This window comes from Salminus brasiliensis, chromosome 20 (assembly GCF_030463535.1).
Source record: "Salminus brasiliensis chromosome 20, fSalBra1.hap2, whole genome shotgun sequence".
Classification (NCBI taxonomy): domain Eukaryota; kingdom Metazoa; phylum Chordata; class Actinopteri; order Characiformes; family Bryconidae; genus Salminus; species Salminus brasiliensis.
The window spans coordinates 11,901,870-11,922,786 of record NC_132897.1 but is presented as its reverse complement, the minus strand read 5'-3'; the positions used below and the strand labels follow the sequence as shown (position 1 = coordinate 11,922,786).

The following is a 20,917-nucleotide window of genomic DNA, read 5'->3' as shown; positions in this document are numbered from 1 at the left end:
TTCCCGCCTGCGTGTTTTGAACTCGTGAGCAGCGTTTACAGTGGGCGTGGTTTTCCCACCGCCTCTTCAGCCAATTTACATTAATGAACGTTGTTCGTGCTCCACCTGTATTCCGACAAAGTCCCGCCTCCTGCACAGCGATTGGCTGTTAGTTCTCGCGCTTGGGAAATGCCTTCTGCGCTGGCATTGGCTAGTCGACCGTTTATTAGTGCGACCCACTGCCCAATCCGAGAGCAGGTAGGCGCTATCTGCCGGAATACGGGTGGGAAAAAGACTCCCGGGCGAGTGAACGCCCCTAAGTACGCACAGGGAGCATGGAGGTTTGAACGCATCCTCTCATTCACATTACTGAGGGCTGTCGAGGCCAGGCCACACTGACACGGAGTTTGTTGGGGACAGGGGGAGTGCCATTGCTGGATCTATTTGTCTGCCGTGTCTTCGGTTTCGTCCGTGTTTGTTATTTTTTCTTGTGGAACAACACCAATGTTGGATCTATGTTAACCCTGCGTGGAATCGCACAACTACTTTAAAACTCATAAGAAGGAATGCAGCTTTCCCTTGCGAAACTAGCTCTTCTGATATCGCTGATTGCCCTGACGAAAGGTAACTTATTTTACACCTCAGCGACACCCTGCGTGTCTACAGCGTCGTAATTACACGAGAATAATGAAAAAGAAAGGAAACCGAGCAGTTAAGTAAACATAGATAAGCTTAGGCTGGAAAGTAAGGTGGCGTTTTGAGGAATGAGTATTTTCTGAGGGCATGTCTGAGGGCAGTGTATAGCCTGGTATACACATTATTTTATATATTTTTCAAATATATAAAATGCTTATATATGGTCTAGAATACTTTAAATAAAAAATGTATGTAATAATATTTCAGTTAAAGTTGGTAGCTAATTACATGTCTGTTAACCTGTTTGTCTACCTCATGTAACAGCCAAAAGTTGACAGACCTTGTTAGCTAGCCGTTAGCCAATATATAAGAAATGTAGCCTGTGCCATAGAAATTAGTCTCACAATAAGCTGATTTAAACGGTAAAGCTGTTTATTGTGCAATAAAACGACTTATTTTTATATATAAAAGTGCAGAAATGTAACTTTTTCCCTGGAAGTTTATGTTGTAGTGTAAGGAGTTATGAGTTGGTTACAGGTAAAATGTACAAATTCTTTAATATTCTCTCATTAAACAAGCAAACAAGAAAGAAACATCCATATAAAGCTGCTTTAGGCCAGTTAGGCCAAGTTTCAGAGAAACCGTTTTTGCAGGTCTGTGTTAGCAGCCAAATATAGTAGATTCCTTGGGAACAGCTGCAGGAGCAAGAATGCAAGTGAATGTGTCAGTGGTGTCAGACCCCAATGTCTACAAACATCTCTTTAAGGTGCTATTACTCACACTTTTACCTCACTGCAGGCTCAGAGCCATGGCATTTCAGTTTCTGTCCAACATGGTGAAGATCTTGGACTTCATACATTTAACCAGGGGTGGATGAAGTACAAAACGTCTGTGCTTAAGTGACAGTAGACAGAACTTCTTCAGTAAAAGCACTGTGTTGTATCTATATTTGAGTAAAAGTACAAAAGTAGGCTGCTTGTTTTTCATTATACTTATTATAGCATTATATTATAGTGCTAGAAGTAAAGAGAGCAAAAAGAGTTATAATACCATTTTAATGGACAACTTCTATTAAGTAGAAATGTGTGGCTGTGGACATAAATGGGTGACTTATAATAGCTTGTAATTTTGCTCAAGTAGTATTTTACATCTGCTTTTACCCAAGTACTGAAGTAGTGTGCTGCATAAATGCCTGTACATAACTCTAACTAACACATTCAACAGGTTGTAACTGGGTGAAAGCAACAAAGGGCATTCCTTTAGTCCATTCTCCTACCTACACTCCTCAAAATGAAGGTGCCAGAAAAGGTTCTTCATGGCTGTACCATGAAAGTTTTCTAAAGAGCCTTTTAAAAGTTCTTCAGAGATCCAAAAGTGGTTCTCAGAGGACTTCTATAACCAAAAAAGTCTTTCAGAGCACAATTATTTTGGACAAAGTAAAGCTTGTGAAATTCAAAATGTGTGCATTCCCAACTCAGAACGAGATCCTAACTCATGGTGCTGTGTTTGCAGGTCTGAAATGTTCTGAGAAATGCCTAAACGGAGGTACCTGTGTGCCTACTCCAGATGGAAGAGGAGAATGCAAGTGAGTATGAACTTCAACAAGTGCTTGAAGTGCATGTCTGGTTCATCCAAAACACCAAAACACCAGTTGCACATCCACATTCTTAAAGAGAAAACAAGCCCTGGCCCATGATGATGGTGGTGATGATGAGGATGATGATGATGATGGGAGTGGAGGGTGGGATTTGGCCTTCTAGCTCTCAGTCCCCATCACTCCTCAAGCACAAGTCTCAGAGACGCTCTGAGCCTTAAATCTTGTTTCTCTTTTCATTTATGAAGCGACAGCTGGGGTTTGCCAGAAGCTCGGCAGCCATTGTTCTCCGGTCCTAGATTAATTCTGTGTGACTAATCTGTGTGAGGCGTCCCAGAATGCCTGTGCCCCCCCCTGCCTGTGCCCCTGTCCCCACTCTGGTGTTTTGTCCCCTTTTGAATGGCCATTCTCTCTGTGTGATTTACATTAGAAGGACAGATGGCAGCAGAGTGTAATTGGACTGGATGTTTTCATAATTGGCAGCAATGCACTGGAGGAATATACAAAGAAACACACTTGCCCCAGAGCGCATAGCTTCACTCTCCTGACTTGAATGGGGGTAAAAAAAAAAAAAAAAAGGCCAAACTTTTATTAAACTGATGTAGTTGTGGGTTGTTTTCTTCATGAGGATGACTTTCATGCTTGTCATGAATAATCAGCTAAACACTAAGATAATGTATAATCATTTATATTTTCTTACTGGTCTTATGTTGTGAAATAGAGCATGATACACAGACCGATTTATATATATTTTATTGTCTTTTTAAAGAGCTCATATCAACGGAAATGGGTTTTATTAATATCCTATCCTTTCCATGTATAAAAAATATATTGTTATATTGCAATGTAACAAAAAAATATAGGTTTGAATATATGTGCCCCAGTTTAGCTTTGCCCATCCATGTTGAAGTTATCACCTTCAGTTTTAACCTAGACTGCATTTTAAATGAGGCACAATGGAGGGCAGACTCAATAGAGGTCATTTACATGTATCAGTTTTAAATACACAGCAACAGGAGAAACATTAAGAGGGTGAAAAACATACAAATAAAATGTTGGGTATGGGGGCAATAGACTACCAAAATAATGGATAGTGACTGCTCTAGTGACTCTTGTCCTCTGAACTTTTCCTACTCGCACTCAATGGGGATGCGGGAATGTGGGATAGAGTATCAGGAGTTTGGTCGAGGGCAGCAGTGTCTTCTTTCTTGTTATCAGGGAGTTATCAGCCTGGCCAGTTTGAAATGGGTTCTACTGCACTGTTTGTGGCCTCCCTTAGAGGGCTGCTAGCGCATGGGGCCACGCTGGCGCGGGGCCACGTCTTAATTCTGTCTGGCAGCCTCCCTGCCGCAGTCGGGCCACAAAGCTGCCATTGTGCCCCGCTAACCCTCAGACTCCCCTAATTAAACATGGAGATACAACCAGAGCTGCTCCGCCCGCCCGCCTGGGACGCTCGCTCACCGTGTCTGCTGCCTTTCATGTATTGTTCGTATGTTATGAGTGGACGGGCCACTGGGCCCGCAGCATGTCTGGCCAGCCCTGGCAAGCAGCAGGTTCAGAGGTCAGTTTTGACCACCCTGCGCCACTATCAAATGGATCCATTGTGCATGTCCTGAAAATGCTGTAGGGACAGTCATTGTGCCCCTGGTGAACAGAGTTTGGAAGCACGCTTGTTTTGGTGTTTGGGTAAATGAACGTTTGTTAGCATTTCTTCACGTGGAAAGATTTGCTTGTGGAAAACCGATGGAGCAGTTGAAAGTAAACGAATTGCAAGATGTGTGGGGCAGTTAGTGTAACGCAGATGACATTATTTTAATATGATGGCTTCTTGGCACGCTTGTCTTTGAAAGTATCCATGTTCAGAAGTTTCAGAAGTTTTTCAGATTCTCAAACATGTGACTTTGTTGGTTTGTCTTTTAATACGTTCCCCTGAGCACTGGTATGATATGTGTGACAAATTGTTTTGGCACTTTCTTGGAGGGATCACTACAGTTATTTGCACATTCATGAATAGGCTTGAAAATAGCTCAAGATTCAGCTAAGGACTATTTTGGTTATGAACATCGTTCTTTTTCTGAATAAAAATCCCAGTGAAGAGCTTTTTGTTATTGTTAATTTACTTGAAACCACTTGCCAGCTTCCTTTGCTTTGGCAGTAAAGCCCCTGATCTTTAAACAGTGGCCAACTTCAGTGAATCAAGATGTTTACAGCACAGTTGGCTTCTTTTCTCTGTCAAAGCCAAACATCTTTGTTGAGGTTGGCCCGTGCTCCTAGGTCAGGTGTCTGTCAGTCAGTCTTTACATGGATAACACTTTTGAGATGCCGTACTCTTGCGTCGCATGTTGTGCCAGGAATGCTAAACCTTCAGATCTGATGCTTGGAGGGAGACACAGTAGCAGTGAGGGAACAGTTATCTAAGACAAGGCCAAAAGTCTGCCTGTCTGGCAACAGTGGAAAGCAGCTTGTAGAAAGCTGGATTCCACAGCAATGGACAGAAGACGGCTGGAATGAAGTGACTTATAGTCCGACAAGGAGATGAGCGATGCAGAACTTGAAGGGGCAAGCGCTAATGCTTCAGAAAGCTGGTCAGGCTTCTGCTACAGATAACTTTGAGGTCCGGATCCTTCTGAAAAGACTGTCTGAGAGTTAGTGTGCTTTGGAGGCCTGTTGGTCTGGTACACATGGTTTTACCATGTGGATATTTTCTAGCTTTGTCCTTGCTACCTGTTCCTGCTTCAGTGCTGTGGTGTCTAAGACAATCTTGTATATATATGCAGAGTCATGGTGCAGTGTTTGCAACTTCATGGACCACTTGAATCTGTGCAGGAACGTTCAACAGAAACTTTAAAGGGATACTGCATTGTTCTTCAACCTGATCTTAACCTGACGCTGCACTTTATGACATCTAGTCAGTCACCATGGTCAGTAATTGGGATGTGGTTCCCTGTAATTGTAAAAGAACTGAAAAGCTGCTGACTTAAAGCACTTATATGTAGAGGCAGTTGTGTAGATGCTGATGCAGTTTAGTGAATAGGTTTTGTGCTCTTTTCCAAGTATGCTTATTGCTTGTGATAGTCGACTGTAAAAAAACAGTTGTGACAAATAGATATAGAGCTAGAACAGAGATAGAGCTGTTTAAACACCCTGGAGTATGATTGCTTCGCAAAAATGAAATTCTTGACAGTACATCAACGTGCTTGAAAATATGTTTGTTTATAGTGTAGTTGAGCAGAGGTTTAGCTTGTGTGGGTAAGCAATCAAAACGGTTGGTCTTTTGGTCCTTTGGCATATGATAAGTACTGTATGAAAGCAGCCTCTTGTCTTTGCAAGGGTGCTTCAATGCGGGCTTTGTTTACAGGGTCAAGGATGAGTTCCTCTGAGTTCCTCTCTGCATTCAAATACAGGAAACGCACGTCCAGGGCCAGGGAAGACGAAGTGCTGAATCCATTATCATATCACGAGGCTCACATCTTAAAAGAGATGGTGGCATCTCCATCTTTTGGCTAAATAATGTGATGATTGACTAAAGTGACTTATTGGCTTGTCTTCTGATTCAGAAATCTGATCAGATCGTGCTCATATTCTCTTAGGAATTCAGCAAAACTTTTGATCACACATTCTGTAATAGCAGAGTGTGCTGGATCATGTTCTGTATGCACAGCTGGGCAAGCAAAAAAATCAGGCGTGTTGTTTTTATTTGATGCTTTTGACCTAAGCCATCTGTCTGCGGAGCATAGCATTGCTAGTGATCACTATCAAGGTTAAGTATTCATACAAGTACAATGGCTGTTAGTGACTACATAATACATACATACTGCCTGTGGTTTAAGCCATTCAGTTCTAGCAGTGGCAGCTGCCTTAACAAATACCACACACAGCTTCCAAATGCTGTGAGGTTATGTGAAAAGTGCTGCATTCTGGAAACAAATCCTTCCTTCTTAACGTCCAAGACCTTCATACATGACATCCAGAACTTAGTTTGTGTTCTAAAGGACACCTGAAAACACTAATGTAGTTCCCAGACTCGTAAAAGCACCAGACGCTGCATTCATTAGTGCAGCATTGAGTCCCTAATGCCTGCTCCGTGCTCCGTCCCTGGGGTTGCTGGCCTTTCCCATGGGGTCCTTCACTAACAGGGGTAAATAAGCATGACTCTAATGAACACTAACAGATGTGGCCTTGGAAGATAGGTCTCCCCTAGTGATTACAGAGAGAGGCATAGGAGCCTGGGGCCGTCTTTTCATAAAGATCAGACAAGACTCAGTGTTAGACACTCAGCAACAGGAAATGAGGATTTGAAAGCTTGTAGATTACGGAGGTGTTGTTTTAGCACTGCTTGAGGGTGAAAAATTCCAAGCTGTGGTAAAAGCAGCACCATAACAAACCAGAGGTGATCAAAATGGTATCAGTGTCAGTGCCACCAGTTGTAACTATCAGAAGATTTGGAGCTTTGCATAAAGAGTGTCAAGCAGAGTGCATACAAGAGCCTAAGCAGGACTGTGGAAAAGTCTTCCAATAAAATTATATTCAAAACTGTTAATATATTAAACTGGCCAATATTTACAGTTATCATCTAGTTTGTAGTTTATCCAATCAGTCCTTTATTAAAGTAAATCAGGTGAGTTACTGGTGGAACTGAATAAATCCATACAGTGGCTGAAGTCAGCAAACAATCCTGTATTCTTCTAACCAATCTATCATAGAAAAGACAGTAAATTTCACTGTAAACAGCAGCTCTATATGCAAGTTTTTGCATTTATTTAAGTGTTTTACTGTAACAAACACACTTATTTTAAAAACAATATTCATAGAGATATAAAACTTTGGGAAAACATTCTGTACTTGTGTATTTTATACTTGCGCATACCTGTATTTATGAATACTTTAGGATTAAACCAAGGGAAGATCCATTAAGGGATAGTTTTACTATAGTAATTTACCCAATTTCTACCTCTCTTCAAATGTACCCTCTAAACATCCCTGTTTTGCTTCTCTAGTTTTGCACTTGAACTATCTGGTTAATTCAGTCAAAAAATATGTTTTTATTGTGCCAAATTGCATTACGCAAACTGCATACCTAAATCTTCACACACTTGCCTCAAACCATGTTATGTTATTAAATAATCTTAAATGAACACACATAATGCAGAACTGTGTTTGTCCTATAAAAAGGGACCATAGTTATGTTCTATAGTAAGAATTTCTTACATTTCACCTGTTCATGTTAGCCCACTAGCATGATACTGTGTCCCAAACCCCATACACTTGTAGATTTGAGATTACTTGCAACTTACTTGCATGATCTGAAAGTGTGTGCAAGTGTGTTATGATTTAGCTATGTCGTTTTTGCAATGCTAATTGGTAGGTGTAATCTGCCATTACTCATTAGCTACATTACCCTCATTGCTCCAGTGCAAAACTAAAGCTGATTGACTACATTTGAGATGAAAGTTCAACTGTATCATTTTTATTTTTCATCAAACTATTCCTTCAAGTATCAATAAATGATGATTCCTCTCTGTGGGAAAGGAAGAGGGCAACCTTGAAGGGATTTTTGGAGTTAGTGTTTAACTTTGGGTGTGAGAGAGTGAAGTCTCCTCCACTGTATCTCAATGGCAGATGGCAGATTAGGCTCCAGTGGGTGGAACCCCCTCCATGTTTCATCTGGCTGGGGGTCAGGTGTCAAGAAAACATCTGCTCTGGCCTTGGCCAGCATTGCGGCACTGGCAGAGACCTGTTGTCATGGGCTACTGGCGATCAGGGACAAATAGAATCCCATCACTAGCCTAGAGGACAAAGGGATTTCTGTCCAGTAAAGGTATTTAAACAGTATCAGTTCAGCTGAAGGGTCACTCTGTGGTCATGCAGTTCCAACCTAATTATGGCAGTTTACATAGGGTCGGATTTCGCAGATTTGTTTGTCTGAATTTATGAGACATGTTTTGTAAATAATGAAAACCGTCAGTACAGTTTCAAGAGATGACTTGTTTCTTCTGTGCAACCGCAGTGGTTGTCTTTCCTACTGCAAGTTAAATAGCTCGAGCCATTGTAATACAGCCTAAATGCTTTGGGTCTGTAACTTGTAATGCGTTCTCTCTAAGTGCCCCTCACCGTCTCTAGAAGATAGATTTTGTGCTGACAACTTATTTGTCGAGCTTGTGCCAAGTTAAAGAGCAAACCGCCTCCGCTTGAGTCCGCTGTGTGCTCTTCCCCCAACCACTTTTCTCCTTGTGTGTGCTCTACTAGCAGAAGCCACGAGAGGCTGACTCTGTGCTTTATGTATTTGCCTTTCGAATCCACACCAGAAGTGGAACTGTTCGCCAGACAGGGCAGACCGAGTGGACTTTTCAAAGCTGGTGTGAATTTTCTCAGGGTTCTGTGAAGTGCGGCTGCCAGCAGTCTCCACTGAGGAGTGCTGTCAGGGATGGGGACGCAGGATGGAGTGAATTTTTAGTGTAAACGGCTACATTCCACTCAGACCAGGGGCTCCTCCCCTCAGACTATCCACAAAACCCTTAAACCAGCTTTCACATCCTTCATTTCAGACGGCTTCTGAGTGTTCGTCTTGTGGAATGTAGCTGCCTTCTAAGTCTCTCCTTTAAAAAGTGTATTAAACCCTTTTTTTCTTGAAAATAACTGACAACAGCAGAATCCTGTATGGAAGATTTGGGGGAAGTGTGGGACTCTAGACATTAGTGCTGAAGCCAGCCAGGCCTTAGTGTGATATTTAGAGTATTGAACTGATTTCCCACACCTACAACATCTAAGTATGACCCAGTTTCAAAAAACTGTTATCTTGGCAAGTGAGAGCCCCTTAAATCAGTTAGTTGGTCTTCATCCCTTTTCCATTTCCTGAAATGAGCTAAATGAATTGCTCCCACACACTTTCCACAGCTGTCCACAGCACTCATACAGTGGCTGGATATTTCCTCTCCATATTTTTCCCAACACAGTCCCACAAGTTAATGAAGTGATTTAAGATTGGTCAGTTTGTTGACCATGAATGAAATTACCTGACTTTCCACACTCCTCAACCCACTCTATGTTGGTGGGGCATTTTGTGTAAGGCACTCTCTTCAAATGCACTTCATTTTGTGCTGATTGTCATTTATTGTTTTGTTGTTGCTGGCAGTTAAGTTTGATTAAATCATTACTTGAGGTTCTCCCTTCAAACAAATGAATGTGTTTCACACATGTACTGTACACTGATCAGCCATAACATTAGCATAACGGATATTAAGTAGATGTCCCTTGTGCTGTCACAACAGATCTGACCATTTGGCATAGAAGTTACATTCTTCTTATTCTTATAACTATATAACAGCCACAGTGTAACATTTGCACTAGTAAAGTTGGAACAGAAATATTGACTAAGAAGCTGGTAAATAAGAAGCCAACTTTTTATAGTTGAATTAATGGCCTCCAGTGTTTTCACTAATCTGTGTCTATATTGAATGTGAATGTAAACTTAGGATTCTGCTTCCCTTTCGTCCGTTGTCAATGTTAAAAGGTTTGATTACATTGATCCCCTGAAATTGCCTTCCTATGTATACAGTGCTAGAATCGCCTTAATTTAAAATCAAGAGCACCAGTTCTTGTAGAACCGCAGCACCTCGCTATTTCTAGACATTTTACTAAATAGTGATTTTATTAACTAAAGTAATGCAATAAGATAACTACAGATGATCACTTTAATAACTTTAATGAACTAAAATACCTATAAATCAATAGAAAAAGCTCTCATAAATCTAAAGATTAGGTGTATTGCCTATTCTTAAGAGGCTTCATTAACTAGTGTGTGATTTTCTAAATGAGGTGGGTTAAACTCTGCCATCAAAACAAAGAATCAGTGAAATTTTGTGTGCTGGTGACCACTGTTGAAAAAATCCTCTTTAGCGTTATAAAAGAACAGAAAACAAGTAAAGATTAGGGCAGGGACGGTCAGCCCTGTGCTTCGGTATGTGACTCAAGCCTGACCCCATGTTGTGCATTCACAAATGAGTCCTGAACTTTTGATGAGAACATGAAAATTTAGGGAGGGAAGAGGAGGGAGGGCATGAGAAGCAAATGTGGAAATTAAACGATGGGGGTTTCTCACGAACCAAGAATGCTGGTAGTGAACTATGGAGGGGAGGGGGGTCAAAATGCTGATATGTTATTGTTATCATGATAACTAATGTCACTATACACTTTCCTGAGTATATCACAAGTCAGGAATACTTATAGCAATTGTAGAAAGCCTTTAAACAATGACAACAATAACCAACCTAAAGTAACTGCAGGATTGACTGATTGGACATCTTTATTTGTCATCAACCCACGGTTATGCTGGTAAACATTGTGATCCATATTGTGTATCAATTTCCCACCCCTTGGAAGAGGTTTTAAGGAAGAGGGCCAAGGATCTGAAGGAGAGAGGGAGACAGCAAGCAGGATAAGGCAGGAAGGGGAGGGAAAAGGAGTTGAGGAGGAAGAGATTTAACTGAATACTCACTGGAGGGGTCTGAGGCGCCCGGGCTGTGGTCTGGCCAGCTCTTGAATGGCCGTAGGAACAATGGCTCTTCTGATGAAGTCTTCCTGCCGCAGGGACGCCATTCAGGGCCTTCACTGCCTCGGCCACCCTGTTCTCTCGAGCAGAGGGGTTACAGGAGGAGAGTGCAAAGTGTAGGGGGTGCGCTAGAACCAGCAGCTGCTGGCCACTCATTAACATGTGCACCTGCTCCCAAGGCCGCATTCTCAAGCACAGAACACCGCTGCCCTCTCAGTGACGTTCAGAAAAGCCTCCCCTGCATTATCACAGCTCTGACAATGATGAAGTTCAGATTAACCTGGTCCCTGTTTGTATGAGTAAAACAAAAATAAACACTGGTAAACCATCAATCGCCATTTTCAGTGGTACAATAAACAAGAGAAAACAGAGAGGTGAAACAATAAAGGTGAAATTGATTTATAAGCTGGCAGTTGGCTTGAGCATTTGAATCACCAGTTGAGATATGTTCTTCATTTAGGACCCACATGTCCCAGTTGGTGATTCAAATGCTCTGGTAAAAGAGTTGAGAGGATGGACTGGGAGGATCTTTTGTAAGGTTCAGTCATATCCCTGAGTACTCTTAAAAAAGGTGCTACAAAGGATTTTTTGCATTCTTCTGCGATCAGTGCCATAAAAGAACAATAATTGGTTCCATAAACAACAACTTTGAGTGTGAAGATCCTTTGGTAAAGAACCTTTACATCAACTTTTTAAAAGCCCCCCAGCATTGAGCTGTGGAGCGGTGGAACTGTGTTCTCTGGAATGATTGTGTTCCATACAGTACTTTTGGGATGAGTTTGGGGATGAGTTGGGGTGATAATCATCCAGAATTCCAATCTCACTAAATGCAGCCAAATCCTCACAGCAAATGCTCCCTAATACAGTAGAAAATCTTCCCTTAAAAGTAGGCATTTACTCCATGATACTCGCATGATAAGCTCTTTTTAAAACCCTTGATATAGGTAGAAACAATGAATGAGCAGGTGTCCCAATACTTTTGTCCATAGAGCGTGGTTCAGATGTGTATGTGTAAAGAATCCACATAACTGTGTAGTGGGATATAGCCTAACACTGTTCCTCAGGCAAATGCGGTTTCTACACTAGCATGCAGATAAGTATGGGGTCGTAATGGCAGTGGGACAATGAGAGGAAAGGTAGCATAAGTAGACAAGGGGGCAATTCCCACCATTGCTTTTAATGGTTTTGGCATGCCTGGTTCTCAGTCCCCTGTGTTTACTTTTCCTGGTTTTAGGTTATTGGCTATCCTAATCCTGGGAGAGACACAGTAAAAACACAGCTCCCCCTCGTCCCAGCCTGGGGCCCTGTTGTGATCAGAGAGCGAAAAAGCACGGGGAATGCGTAGGGGACACTCAGGCTGCCCCCAGGGCCTAAAGACATGGCTTAAGTATTCCACAGCCTCTGTGTGGCTACGCTGTTAGCAAAAGGTTGTTTCAACATTGCCGTATTGCAGGGAAAACACCCTCTTTGTGTCAGGCCAGTAAAATCGGGTGAATGCCTATGCTTGAGCCAACCCAGGATAACCCCTGTTATGAAGTCTGTGTGGCTCTTTTTACAAAGTTTTTCGCTGTGCAGTCCCTTTATCCCTCCAGCTCATGATTGATGCCGGGACGAGCTTCTACTGTAGAAGAATACGAGGTATTGAGATGGTGGAAAGGGGGCTTTGAAGTCCCTGATAATGTTAGCCCTGGGTTCAAAGACACTGCCTTGTCCTTTGAGCGAATGAATGGTAGAGAAAGGCTGAGGCGCGCAGAAATTTCCCCCTAAGAGCCGATGATGGGTGGCTGCTTTTCATGCAACTGTTTGAAACCGGATTAGGACTACGAGCCAGAATTTACAATGAGCTGTGTGGAATCCCATGACATTCAAAAAAACTTTTTATTGATTTCTGTGTTAAAGATGCCTTTTTTTCCTGGTTAATGTGTGGAGTTATCTGTGTCTACGGTATGATTCACTGCATTATATTGATTATAGGTGACACTTACAAATCAGATTAGAAAAGAATCATTTTAAATTCTTGCTTAATGAGAATCAAGTTGAGGGGTTTTGAAGGACTACGGGTTGTTTGATAAATCTTTGAAAATAAAGACTTTAAATAAAGACTGTTTTTTAATGACTGTGTGTGCTATAAATTGGTTGTGACCTCAATGACTATGCAAGACCTAGGATGTAACCTCAGTGACCATCTAGCACTAGGGATTTAGCCTCTAGTGATTATGTAGTAGGTTTCGCTTCTCTTTTTATGGTAGTGGTGAGTTTCATTGTGACCCTTCTGAACCTTTACTGGCATTTTGGGACTAGACTTGTCACTGTTAAAACTGTACATTTACTGGACCTTTTTGCGCAGCGGTTTCAAACAGAATAGAACCCTGTTACTGACCTGTAAGTTTTGCCTAAATCACACATTAAGCATAAAAAATGAGAGAAGTTGTTAGGGAACTTTAGAGAACCTTTTGACATAATTTGAATCTTTCAGTTGTCCTGATGAATGGGCCAACAAAAAGCACCAAAATGACTTGGAATAACATCTTTTTATATTCTAAAAATGTCTGATTTGTGTTGTTATTTCCTCTTTTAGGTGTCCTGAGAAGTTTTGGGGATCGGCGTGCCAGTTCTCCAACCCTTGCCTCCCCAATCCTTGCTGGAATGGCGGCGTGTGCCAGCAGGTCATTCGTGACAACAAAGCGGACTTCGTCTGCCAATGTCACTTGGGCTACATGGACCCCCGGTGCCTCACTCCAACGGACAACCCGTGCCGCAGCTCACCATGTGGAAACGGAGGGACGTGTGAGCTGACCAGCGTGCGCACGTTCAAGTGCAAATGTCCTCCAGGCTGGACTGGTAAGAACATTCCATTAATCTCGTCAGTGTCTGACCTCCACACCAGATAGGGAGTGTAAATTGTGTTGATGCTGGAACATTATGCTCTTTTTTTAACAGGTAAAAACTGCCAGCAGGCAGACCCCTGTGCCTCAAACCCTTGTGCCAATGGGGGCCAGTGTAGTCCCTTTGACTCCCACTACATCTGCACCTGCACACCTTTCTTCTCAGGTGAGACCTGCAAACAGGATGTCAACGAGTGTGCCCTGAGCCCATTTCCCTGCAAGAATGGTGGTGTGTGTGTGAACGAAGTAGGAACCTACCGCTGCAGCTGCCCCACCGAGTACACGGGTAAACATTGCGAAACTCTCTACCAACCCTGCAACCCCTCACCATGCCTCCATGGAGGAACTTGTGTCCAGAAGGGAGACACCAGTTATGAGTGCTCCTGCCTGCCAGGTAAGCAAGCAAGATCTCATTCATTTATTTACAACTGGCTCAATATATGCTTTATTTATTAATCCATGTGTGTCCATTTGTTCCATTTATAAATATCTTTGCAAATTTTAAGTTGTGCTAAAATACTTTATATTTTGTTGTAAATTTGGGAAATGGAACATAAAAGGTGGACAAAATTGACCAATGCAATGACATGACTCTGTTAAGCACTTCTGGTAAAGTAAGGCTTTCTTGATAAGTCAAAACACATGATAGCTGTCTGTTGTCAGTGTCAAACACTGATGCTAGACATTTAGAGGAGCTGATTACATTTATAATGACATTGTGGTGTCAGTGTTTCCCACTAGTATGGGACCTGCATTAGGCTAACTCTCCCAACATGCTTTCCTGACAGCATGATGCAAGCACAGCCTAGTACTAGTCTTTGCAGTTAACTCCCATTGTAGCCCTGCCTGTGTGTGTGAATGTGTGTGTGTGAACCTGTGCAGGCAGGAAAGCATTAGTGCTTATCGTGAGGAAGTGTCTGAACGACAACATCCTCACGGTGTTGTCTCTGGGTATGAGGTAGAACATGAGCTTATACACACACACACACACACACACTTTCTCTCATGTCACACATATACCGTGGACCCAATACTGAGCCTTGAGGAACTCAATCAATAACAGTAATAGTTATATCTGTCCATTAATCCTTCATGTAGGAGGTTTTAAAGCAGAATCAGGGATCTTTCATAACTGCTGGTTCTGCAGAAAAATCGAAGGAAACTGTGGTTAGTGTCAGTTGGCTCCAATGTCATTGGTACCTATGACTTGAGACCTGGCACTGCCATTCTTCCCAGAAAAGGAAGACCGTTGACCGCAAGAATGCTAACAACTGGTTTAGAATGTAACGGTGGGTTTCACAAACACCACATCTCTTTGTTTAAAGTTAGCACAATAGAGCATTAACTTTTTTTCCAAGAGTCTGTCATTGAATCTTTTGTACAGCTGATATAAATATTTAAAAGTTGTTTTAAAGACAGGAGAAATGTAGCTTCTCGCAAAATCAGATCTGTAATGTTTTGTAAATGTGGTGTTTGTTTCATTTCTTTCCATTACGGAGTTAAATAAACACCCAACTGTTTTGGCATGTTGACCGAGCTGGCAACTTTATCCTTCTTCTTAGGTTTTAGTGGCCAGAACTGTGAGGAGAACATCGATGATTGTCCAGACCATCGCTGCCTTAACGGAGGGACCTGTGTAGATGGAGTGAACACTTACAACTGTCAGTGCAAACCAGAGTGGACAGGTATTAACTCTTCCTATTGTTGCAGTTAAAACCTGTTAAAACCTTGTGTCTCCACAATGGTCTTGTATCTTCTTAACTTTTCACTGAATTCAATGTAAAAAATATTTTTGGGGGTATTTCTGTTGGTCCGTTCGTCATGAAATGTTGACACAAAGTAAAGAACAGATGCCAGATTCACATTAGGTCAGAAAGTGGAAAACGAGTGGTATAAGCAAAGTGATTTTCTTTTCAAAAAGTCTTTGCATTTTGTGTTTTGAAGTTTGCAGGGCCGTATTCTCAGGTCTCAGCATGACACTTCTTGAGTCTCACAGCAGTGTTCCCCCACAGGTCAGTTCTGCACTGAGGATGTCAATGAGTGTGACCTAATGCCGAACTCCTGCCAGAATGGCGGCACTTGCCTCAACACCCAGGGTGGATACAACTGTGTGTGTGTGAACGGCTGGTCCGGTGACGACTGCAGCAAGAACATCGATGACTGTGCAGACGCTGCCTGCAATGCAGGAGCCACTTGTCATGACCGAGTGGCTTCCTTCTTCTGTGAATGCCCTCCTGGTCGCACAGGTTTGGATATTTAGTTCCATTTGGGTTGGGTGCCCAATTGTGATCCTGAAGATCTACCACTTTGAAGAGTTCAGTTCCATCACACCATTTTTTATCACACCATCTTATTATTCAGATGCCATCAAAAAGCCTTGCTTACCTGAATACATGTGTGTTAGATTAGAATTAGAGCTACACTTTGCAGACTGGTAGGTCCACAGGACTGAAGTTGGGCATTCCAGGGTTTTATGGTAATTTATAAGTACAATTAACAGGAAATTACAACAACTACCTATAAATAGTTCTTAATTGCTTAATTGTTTCCTGTCAATGGTTCCAAAAAAGAAACCATGATCTCTGTACATACAAATATTGACTTCTCTGATTTTTTATCTAATCTAGGTTTGCTGTGCCACTTGAATGATGCCTGTATTAGTAATCCATGTCAGAAAGGCTCCAATTGTGACACCAACCCAGTCAACGGCAAGGCCATCTGCACCTGTCCTTTGGGCTACTTTGGCTCAGCCTGTGACCAGGATGTTGATGAATGCTCTCTGGGTGAGAACGAAATCACCTTGACTCTAGAGATAAAACTTTAGAGATAAAACACTTCCCAGGCATTTCTCACAACCTTCATGTTTGGTGATGTGTAATGCTCATGGCTATGGAATGCTCCATACTTAAAAGGCCTTGTTGTTGCTGGATGTAGGTGCAAACCCATGCGAGCATGCAGGAAAGTGCCTGAACACCAAAGGATCATTCCAGTGTAAATGCCAGCAGGGTTACGTAGGGCCGCGCTGTGAGTTAGACGTCAATGAGTGCTTGTCCAATCCATGCCAGAATGATGCTACCTGCCTTGACCAGATTGGCGGCTTCCATTGCATCTGTATGGCAGGTAAACGAACATACATGCTTCTTACTTTGATAATGCCACATATTAGGGTGAAGAGTTAGAAAAGAATGTTTTTAAATAGGAATAAGCCAAATTATATACAAATATATACCGTTATTCATTTACCTTTGTGCTGTGCAACTTAACAGGTTTTTCAATAATTAGGGGTCTAAACAGAGAACTAAAGAAACTAAAGAGAGCATCAACAATAAAGTTTTATATTTCAAAAGTGGTGATTAATGCTTGAGGCGTATAACTTATAGCATCTCTTTTGTCAGCTTCTTATCGTTCCCAAAATACAGTGTTCTCCATTTAAGGTGCCTTAGAATGGACAACCGTGTTTACCTCGGCATAGTTGGACAGTAATTAAACCTCAACCTCATTGAACCTTCTGAATAGAGATAATCCTGCATATAGCAGGAAACACAGAAACTGCTACATAACAGTCTTGACTGCGACTGCTGAAATTATCCTACACCTGGCGCACTATTGTAACCACTAGTTCCAACACCAGCAAAGTTCTCCAGGCAGAAAAACCCTGTGTCCACTTCTGGAAAATATGATGATTTTGTTACTTGTAGTCAGTTTTTCTAAGACAATCTTTTCCAAGTGAGAACAATTTAAAATACTGAAGAAATGCATTCTATGGTACCTTTAAAGGAAAGAACTGCAAAAAAATAACTTTTAGTGTCGATTTTATATAAGAAAATTAATTAATAATAATAATTTGTGTACATTATTATCATTTCCAATGTTATCAGAACTTATTAATATGACAAATGCCAGACTTTGGAAGGGAACCGTAAATATTTCTTGCCACTGCATCTAATGATATCTGTAAATTATTTATATTATAGATCATTTTCTTTGTTTATTAAAAATGCTTTATCTAATTGTAAAGTAACATCATATGTTCTCTATTTATTACACTAAGGAATAAAAATCTGACAGTACTGCTAAGCTGTGGTGAATTCCCCTGCTTGCACTAAAGCTTATCTCTCCATGCTAATTGGCAGGCTATGAGGGAAGGTTCTGCGAGATCAATACTGATGAGTGTGCCAGCATGCCCTGCCTCAACAATGGGAAGTGCATCGACAAGATCAACAACTACCAGTGCGAGTGCCCCACAGGTGAGCACAAGGGGGTCGATCACCCCTCTGGACAACACTGAGAGAAAACGTGTAATCCCTGCCCTCAGGCAGGCTTTGCCTGCCCCAGACAAATGTTAAGAAAATCCATACAGCTTGTGTAAAGTTAGCATTTTGGCCAGGTAAACAGGATTGTTCTGAACAGAGAATTTCCGATATGCAGTGCAGATTATATTCCACATTTAGAACTTTACTCCACGCAGGAGGCAAGGCTCTCATAAAACAAGAGGTGAAAGAATAAAGAATGTTTGTGTATCATTGAATACACATTTTTTTCAGATCACGTAATCAGGTGTGAAGTTCATTGGTGCATTTCTGTGAAGAAGCCTGCATAATAGACCTTTCTTGTCAAAAGTATGTCTCACTTTCGTTCCCTCGCTCATCCCAGTTGAAGTAGATGTAATTTAAATGACAACGTAGCAGGCATCTCATAAAAGCAGATCAAAGCCTTATCTTAGAGAAAGACAACCACTTCTTTTAGGAAAAAGTGTATTTGAGAGGCAGAGGAATTCATGCATAAACAGGGATGTGTTTTTTGTGCAAGGTGGTGAGGAGAGGCCTATGGGGCCACTAAACCCCCGGAGTGTTGTGGCTTGTGAGGTAGTAAGCTGGGGAATGGAGTAAAGGCCCCTCCACTTCGTCTTCAAATGCAAATCAGCTCTGTTCGGCATGCAGGGCGAGGCTTCTCTTGAATGGCGTACGCACACCAAGTCCATGGCAACCACAACAGAGCTTTTCAAAATGTACCATTTCAGAGGCTTGGAGGAAATCCCTGTTGGTTTACAAGGTAGAGGTGAAGCTCACTGGCTGGAATTTCCACTAGGGTGAACATTGTAGCTTCATAGCATTCTAGCAGTTGGTTAGCACAGCTGTAGATGACACACTACTACTGCTTTTAATAGGGTGTGCTTCAAAATTCAAACCCCGATAGAGTTATAAGTCTTAATGCGCTCAGACTGTACATTTGGGCAGCAGGCGTTGTTAGAGAGAGATTAGAATAACTGGGGGAAAAAGCGCGCCTGCTGGGCGATCCTGAATAACGAGACATTCTGAATAGCGAGAGGTCACAGGTCGCAGAGGGTTCTTTTTGGAAAGGCTGAGCTGGAGAGGGGGCCAAGGCAGGATGCAAGAATGCACATTGTGATGGAAAAGTTCTCCAGGACAAAAGAGGCAACCGGCACGGCTTTGCGTTTCATTGAATAGACAGTTCCCTTTTGTCTGGTGCCTTTAGTCAGGAGGCCTTGGAAGATTTTCTACCCCAATTCTTTTTTCTTTTTTTTTACAACCCCTCACTCCTCCCTGTTAGGGTTTGATTGAAAAGAGAGCTTGAAAATAGAAGGGAATGGAGAGAGAGAGAGAGGAAAAAAAAAAACGTTACACACTGTGTTGAGGTGTTAATGAAGGCTGACCGAGGATTGTGTAGATGAGCGTGGTGGAATGAAGCAAGTGTGGTCTGGAGAGATCATCCTAATAACCCTCCACCCCCCTTCTCCCTCATTCTCTCCATTGCTCTCTTCCGCCCCCTCCCTTTTCTGCTTCTCTTCTCAGGGTTTTCTGGAAACCAGTGCCAATTTGACAATGATGAGTGCGCAAGCACGCCCTGCAAAAATGGCGCCAAATGCATTGACGGGCCTAATATGTACACCTGCCAATGCACTGAGGGTAAGAGCAAACTCGTGAACCTCTTAGATCCTAATGACAATTGGCCCACTTCTCAATTTCTCAGTTATAACTACATACAGTAACTCATTTATTATATTTATTTTAGTTTAGTGAATTAATCCAACTGTATAAATACTGCGGCTTGGTTGGACAAACGTTACTGAATGTTTTTGTGAAGCTTGGCCAACCTTGCAACATTAACCATGGAATTTGCATTTGGGGGTGGAGCATGAAAAGGTAGTAATAGTGCCATTACACTGGACCCCATATTCAGTACATGCACTGAATTAGTTGTCCTGAAACCATTAGTGGGAAGTAATGCAAACAAAGGGATTTCCTTTGATACAAATAACTCTTTATTCTGGTACAGGTTACACAGGACAGCATTGTGAGACAGATATAGACGAGTGTTTGTCAAACCCCTGCCACTATGGTACCTGTAAAGATGTCCTGGCCGGCTTCACATGCCACTGCCGTGCAGGCTACACTGGTCGACTGTGTGAGGCCAACATCAACGAGTGTCTGAGCCAGCCATGCCAAAACGGAGGCACCTGCCAAGACAGAGAGAATGCTTACCTGTGTGTATGCCCCAGAGGAACTTCAGGTGAGAAATACATCTAGAAATTGATTAAAGTTTTTAAACAGATTTCAGTATTGTTTCTGTTTCGTTTAAGAAAGAGAATGTATTTTTCTTTTGATTTATTGTGTGGAATTACGATTAAGAACTGTAGAGACTAATTGGACTGGGATTTGGGTTCGCAGGTGTTAACTGTGAGATCAATCTAGACGATTGTAAGAGCAATCCATGTGACTTTGGCAAGTGCATTGACAAGATCAATGGGTACGAGTGTGCCTGCGAGCCAGGATACACAGGTGAGTGGTCTAAGGAAGTATGCATGAATTATGTTTAAAAAATGTTAAAAAAAAAACAGTTCAGCACTGGGTCAAATAAAAGGGTCACATAGAAATGTGACATTTACTCAAAATATAACTTTTAACAAAATACTATATTCTCTAAATGACATTGAGCTGAACAATTCTGGGTTAGAATATTCAGTTACATACTGTATTTTGGATCTGTGTGGCCCAGATTAGTAGGTGGTAGTGTGAGGGCACAGTGGGGGGAAAGGGAGTCAACAAAAGCTTCTCCAGGTGAGGCAGAGCACAAAGCAGGGCGTGGAGAGACAGCTGGCTAGCGAGCACTCACTCTCTGCCCTGGCTGTGGTGTTGCCTTACACTCCCTCCCAACTCCCCGCCTGGCGCTCCGACACGCAAGCTGCCCCGCTTGCCCATTCAGTGTAGGGGGGGGGGGGGCGCTTGAAAGAAGAAAAGATTTGCTAAAGATTTG

General features: G+C 42.1%; 1 protein-coding gene across 2 annotated transcripts in view; it reads left to right on the top strand.

Moving 5' to 3' along the window:
- Positions 1 to 339: 339 nt before the first annotated feature.
- notch1b (notch receptor 1b) overlaps positions 340 to 20,917 on the top strand; it is a 41,430-nt gene continuing 20,852 nt past the window's right edge. Inside the window, exons 1-12 of one of the 2 annotated variants that reach the window (XM_072665019.1) lie at positions 340 to 603; positions 2,128 to 2,200; positions 13,336 to 13,598; positions 13,698 to 14,036; positions 15,205 to 15,327; positions 15,655 to 15,888; positions 16,270 to 16,425; positions 16,577 to 16,762; positions 17,776 to 17,889; positions 19,456 to 19,569; positions 19,940 to 20,173; positions 20,332 to 20,442. In XM_072665019.1, the coding sequence (XP_072521120.1) occupies positions 546 to 603; positions 2,128 to 2,200; positions 13,336 to 13,598; positions 13,698 to 14,036; positions 15,205 to 15,327; positions 15,655 to 15,888; positions 16,270 to 16,425; positions 16,577 to 16,762; positions 17,776 to 17,889; positions 19,456 to 19,569; positions 19,940 to 20,173; positions 20,332 to 20,442 (2,005 nt within the window). In that variant the 5' untranslated portion in view covers positions 340 to 545. Of the gene's footprint in view, positions 604 to 2,127; positions 2,201 to 13,335; positions 13,599 to 13,697; positions 14,037 to 14,099; positions 14,932 to 15,204; positions 15,328 to 15,654; positions 15,889 to 16,269; positions 16,426 to 16,576; positions 16,763 to 17,775; positions 17,890 to 19,455; positions 19,570 to 19,939; positions 20,174 to 20,331; positions 20,443 to 20,917 lie in introns of those variants that run through there. The other variant, XM_072665020.1, reaches the window with a different exon arrangement.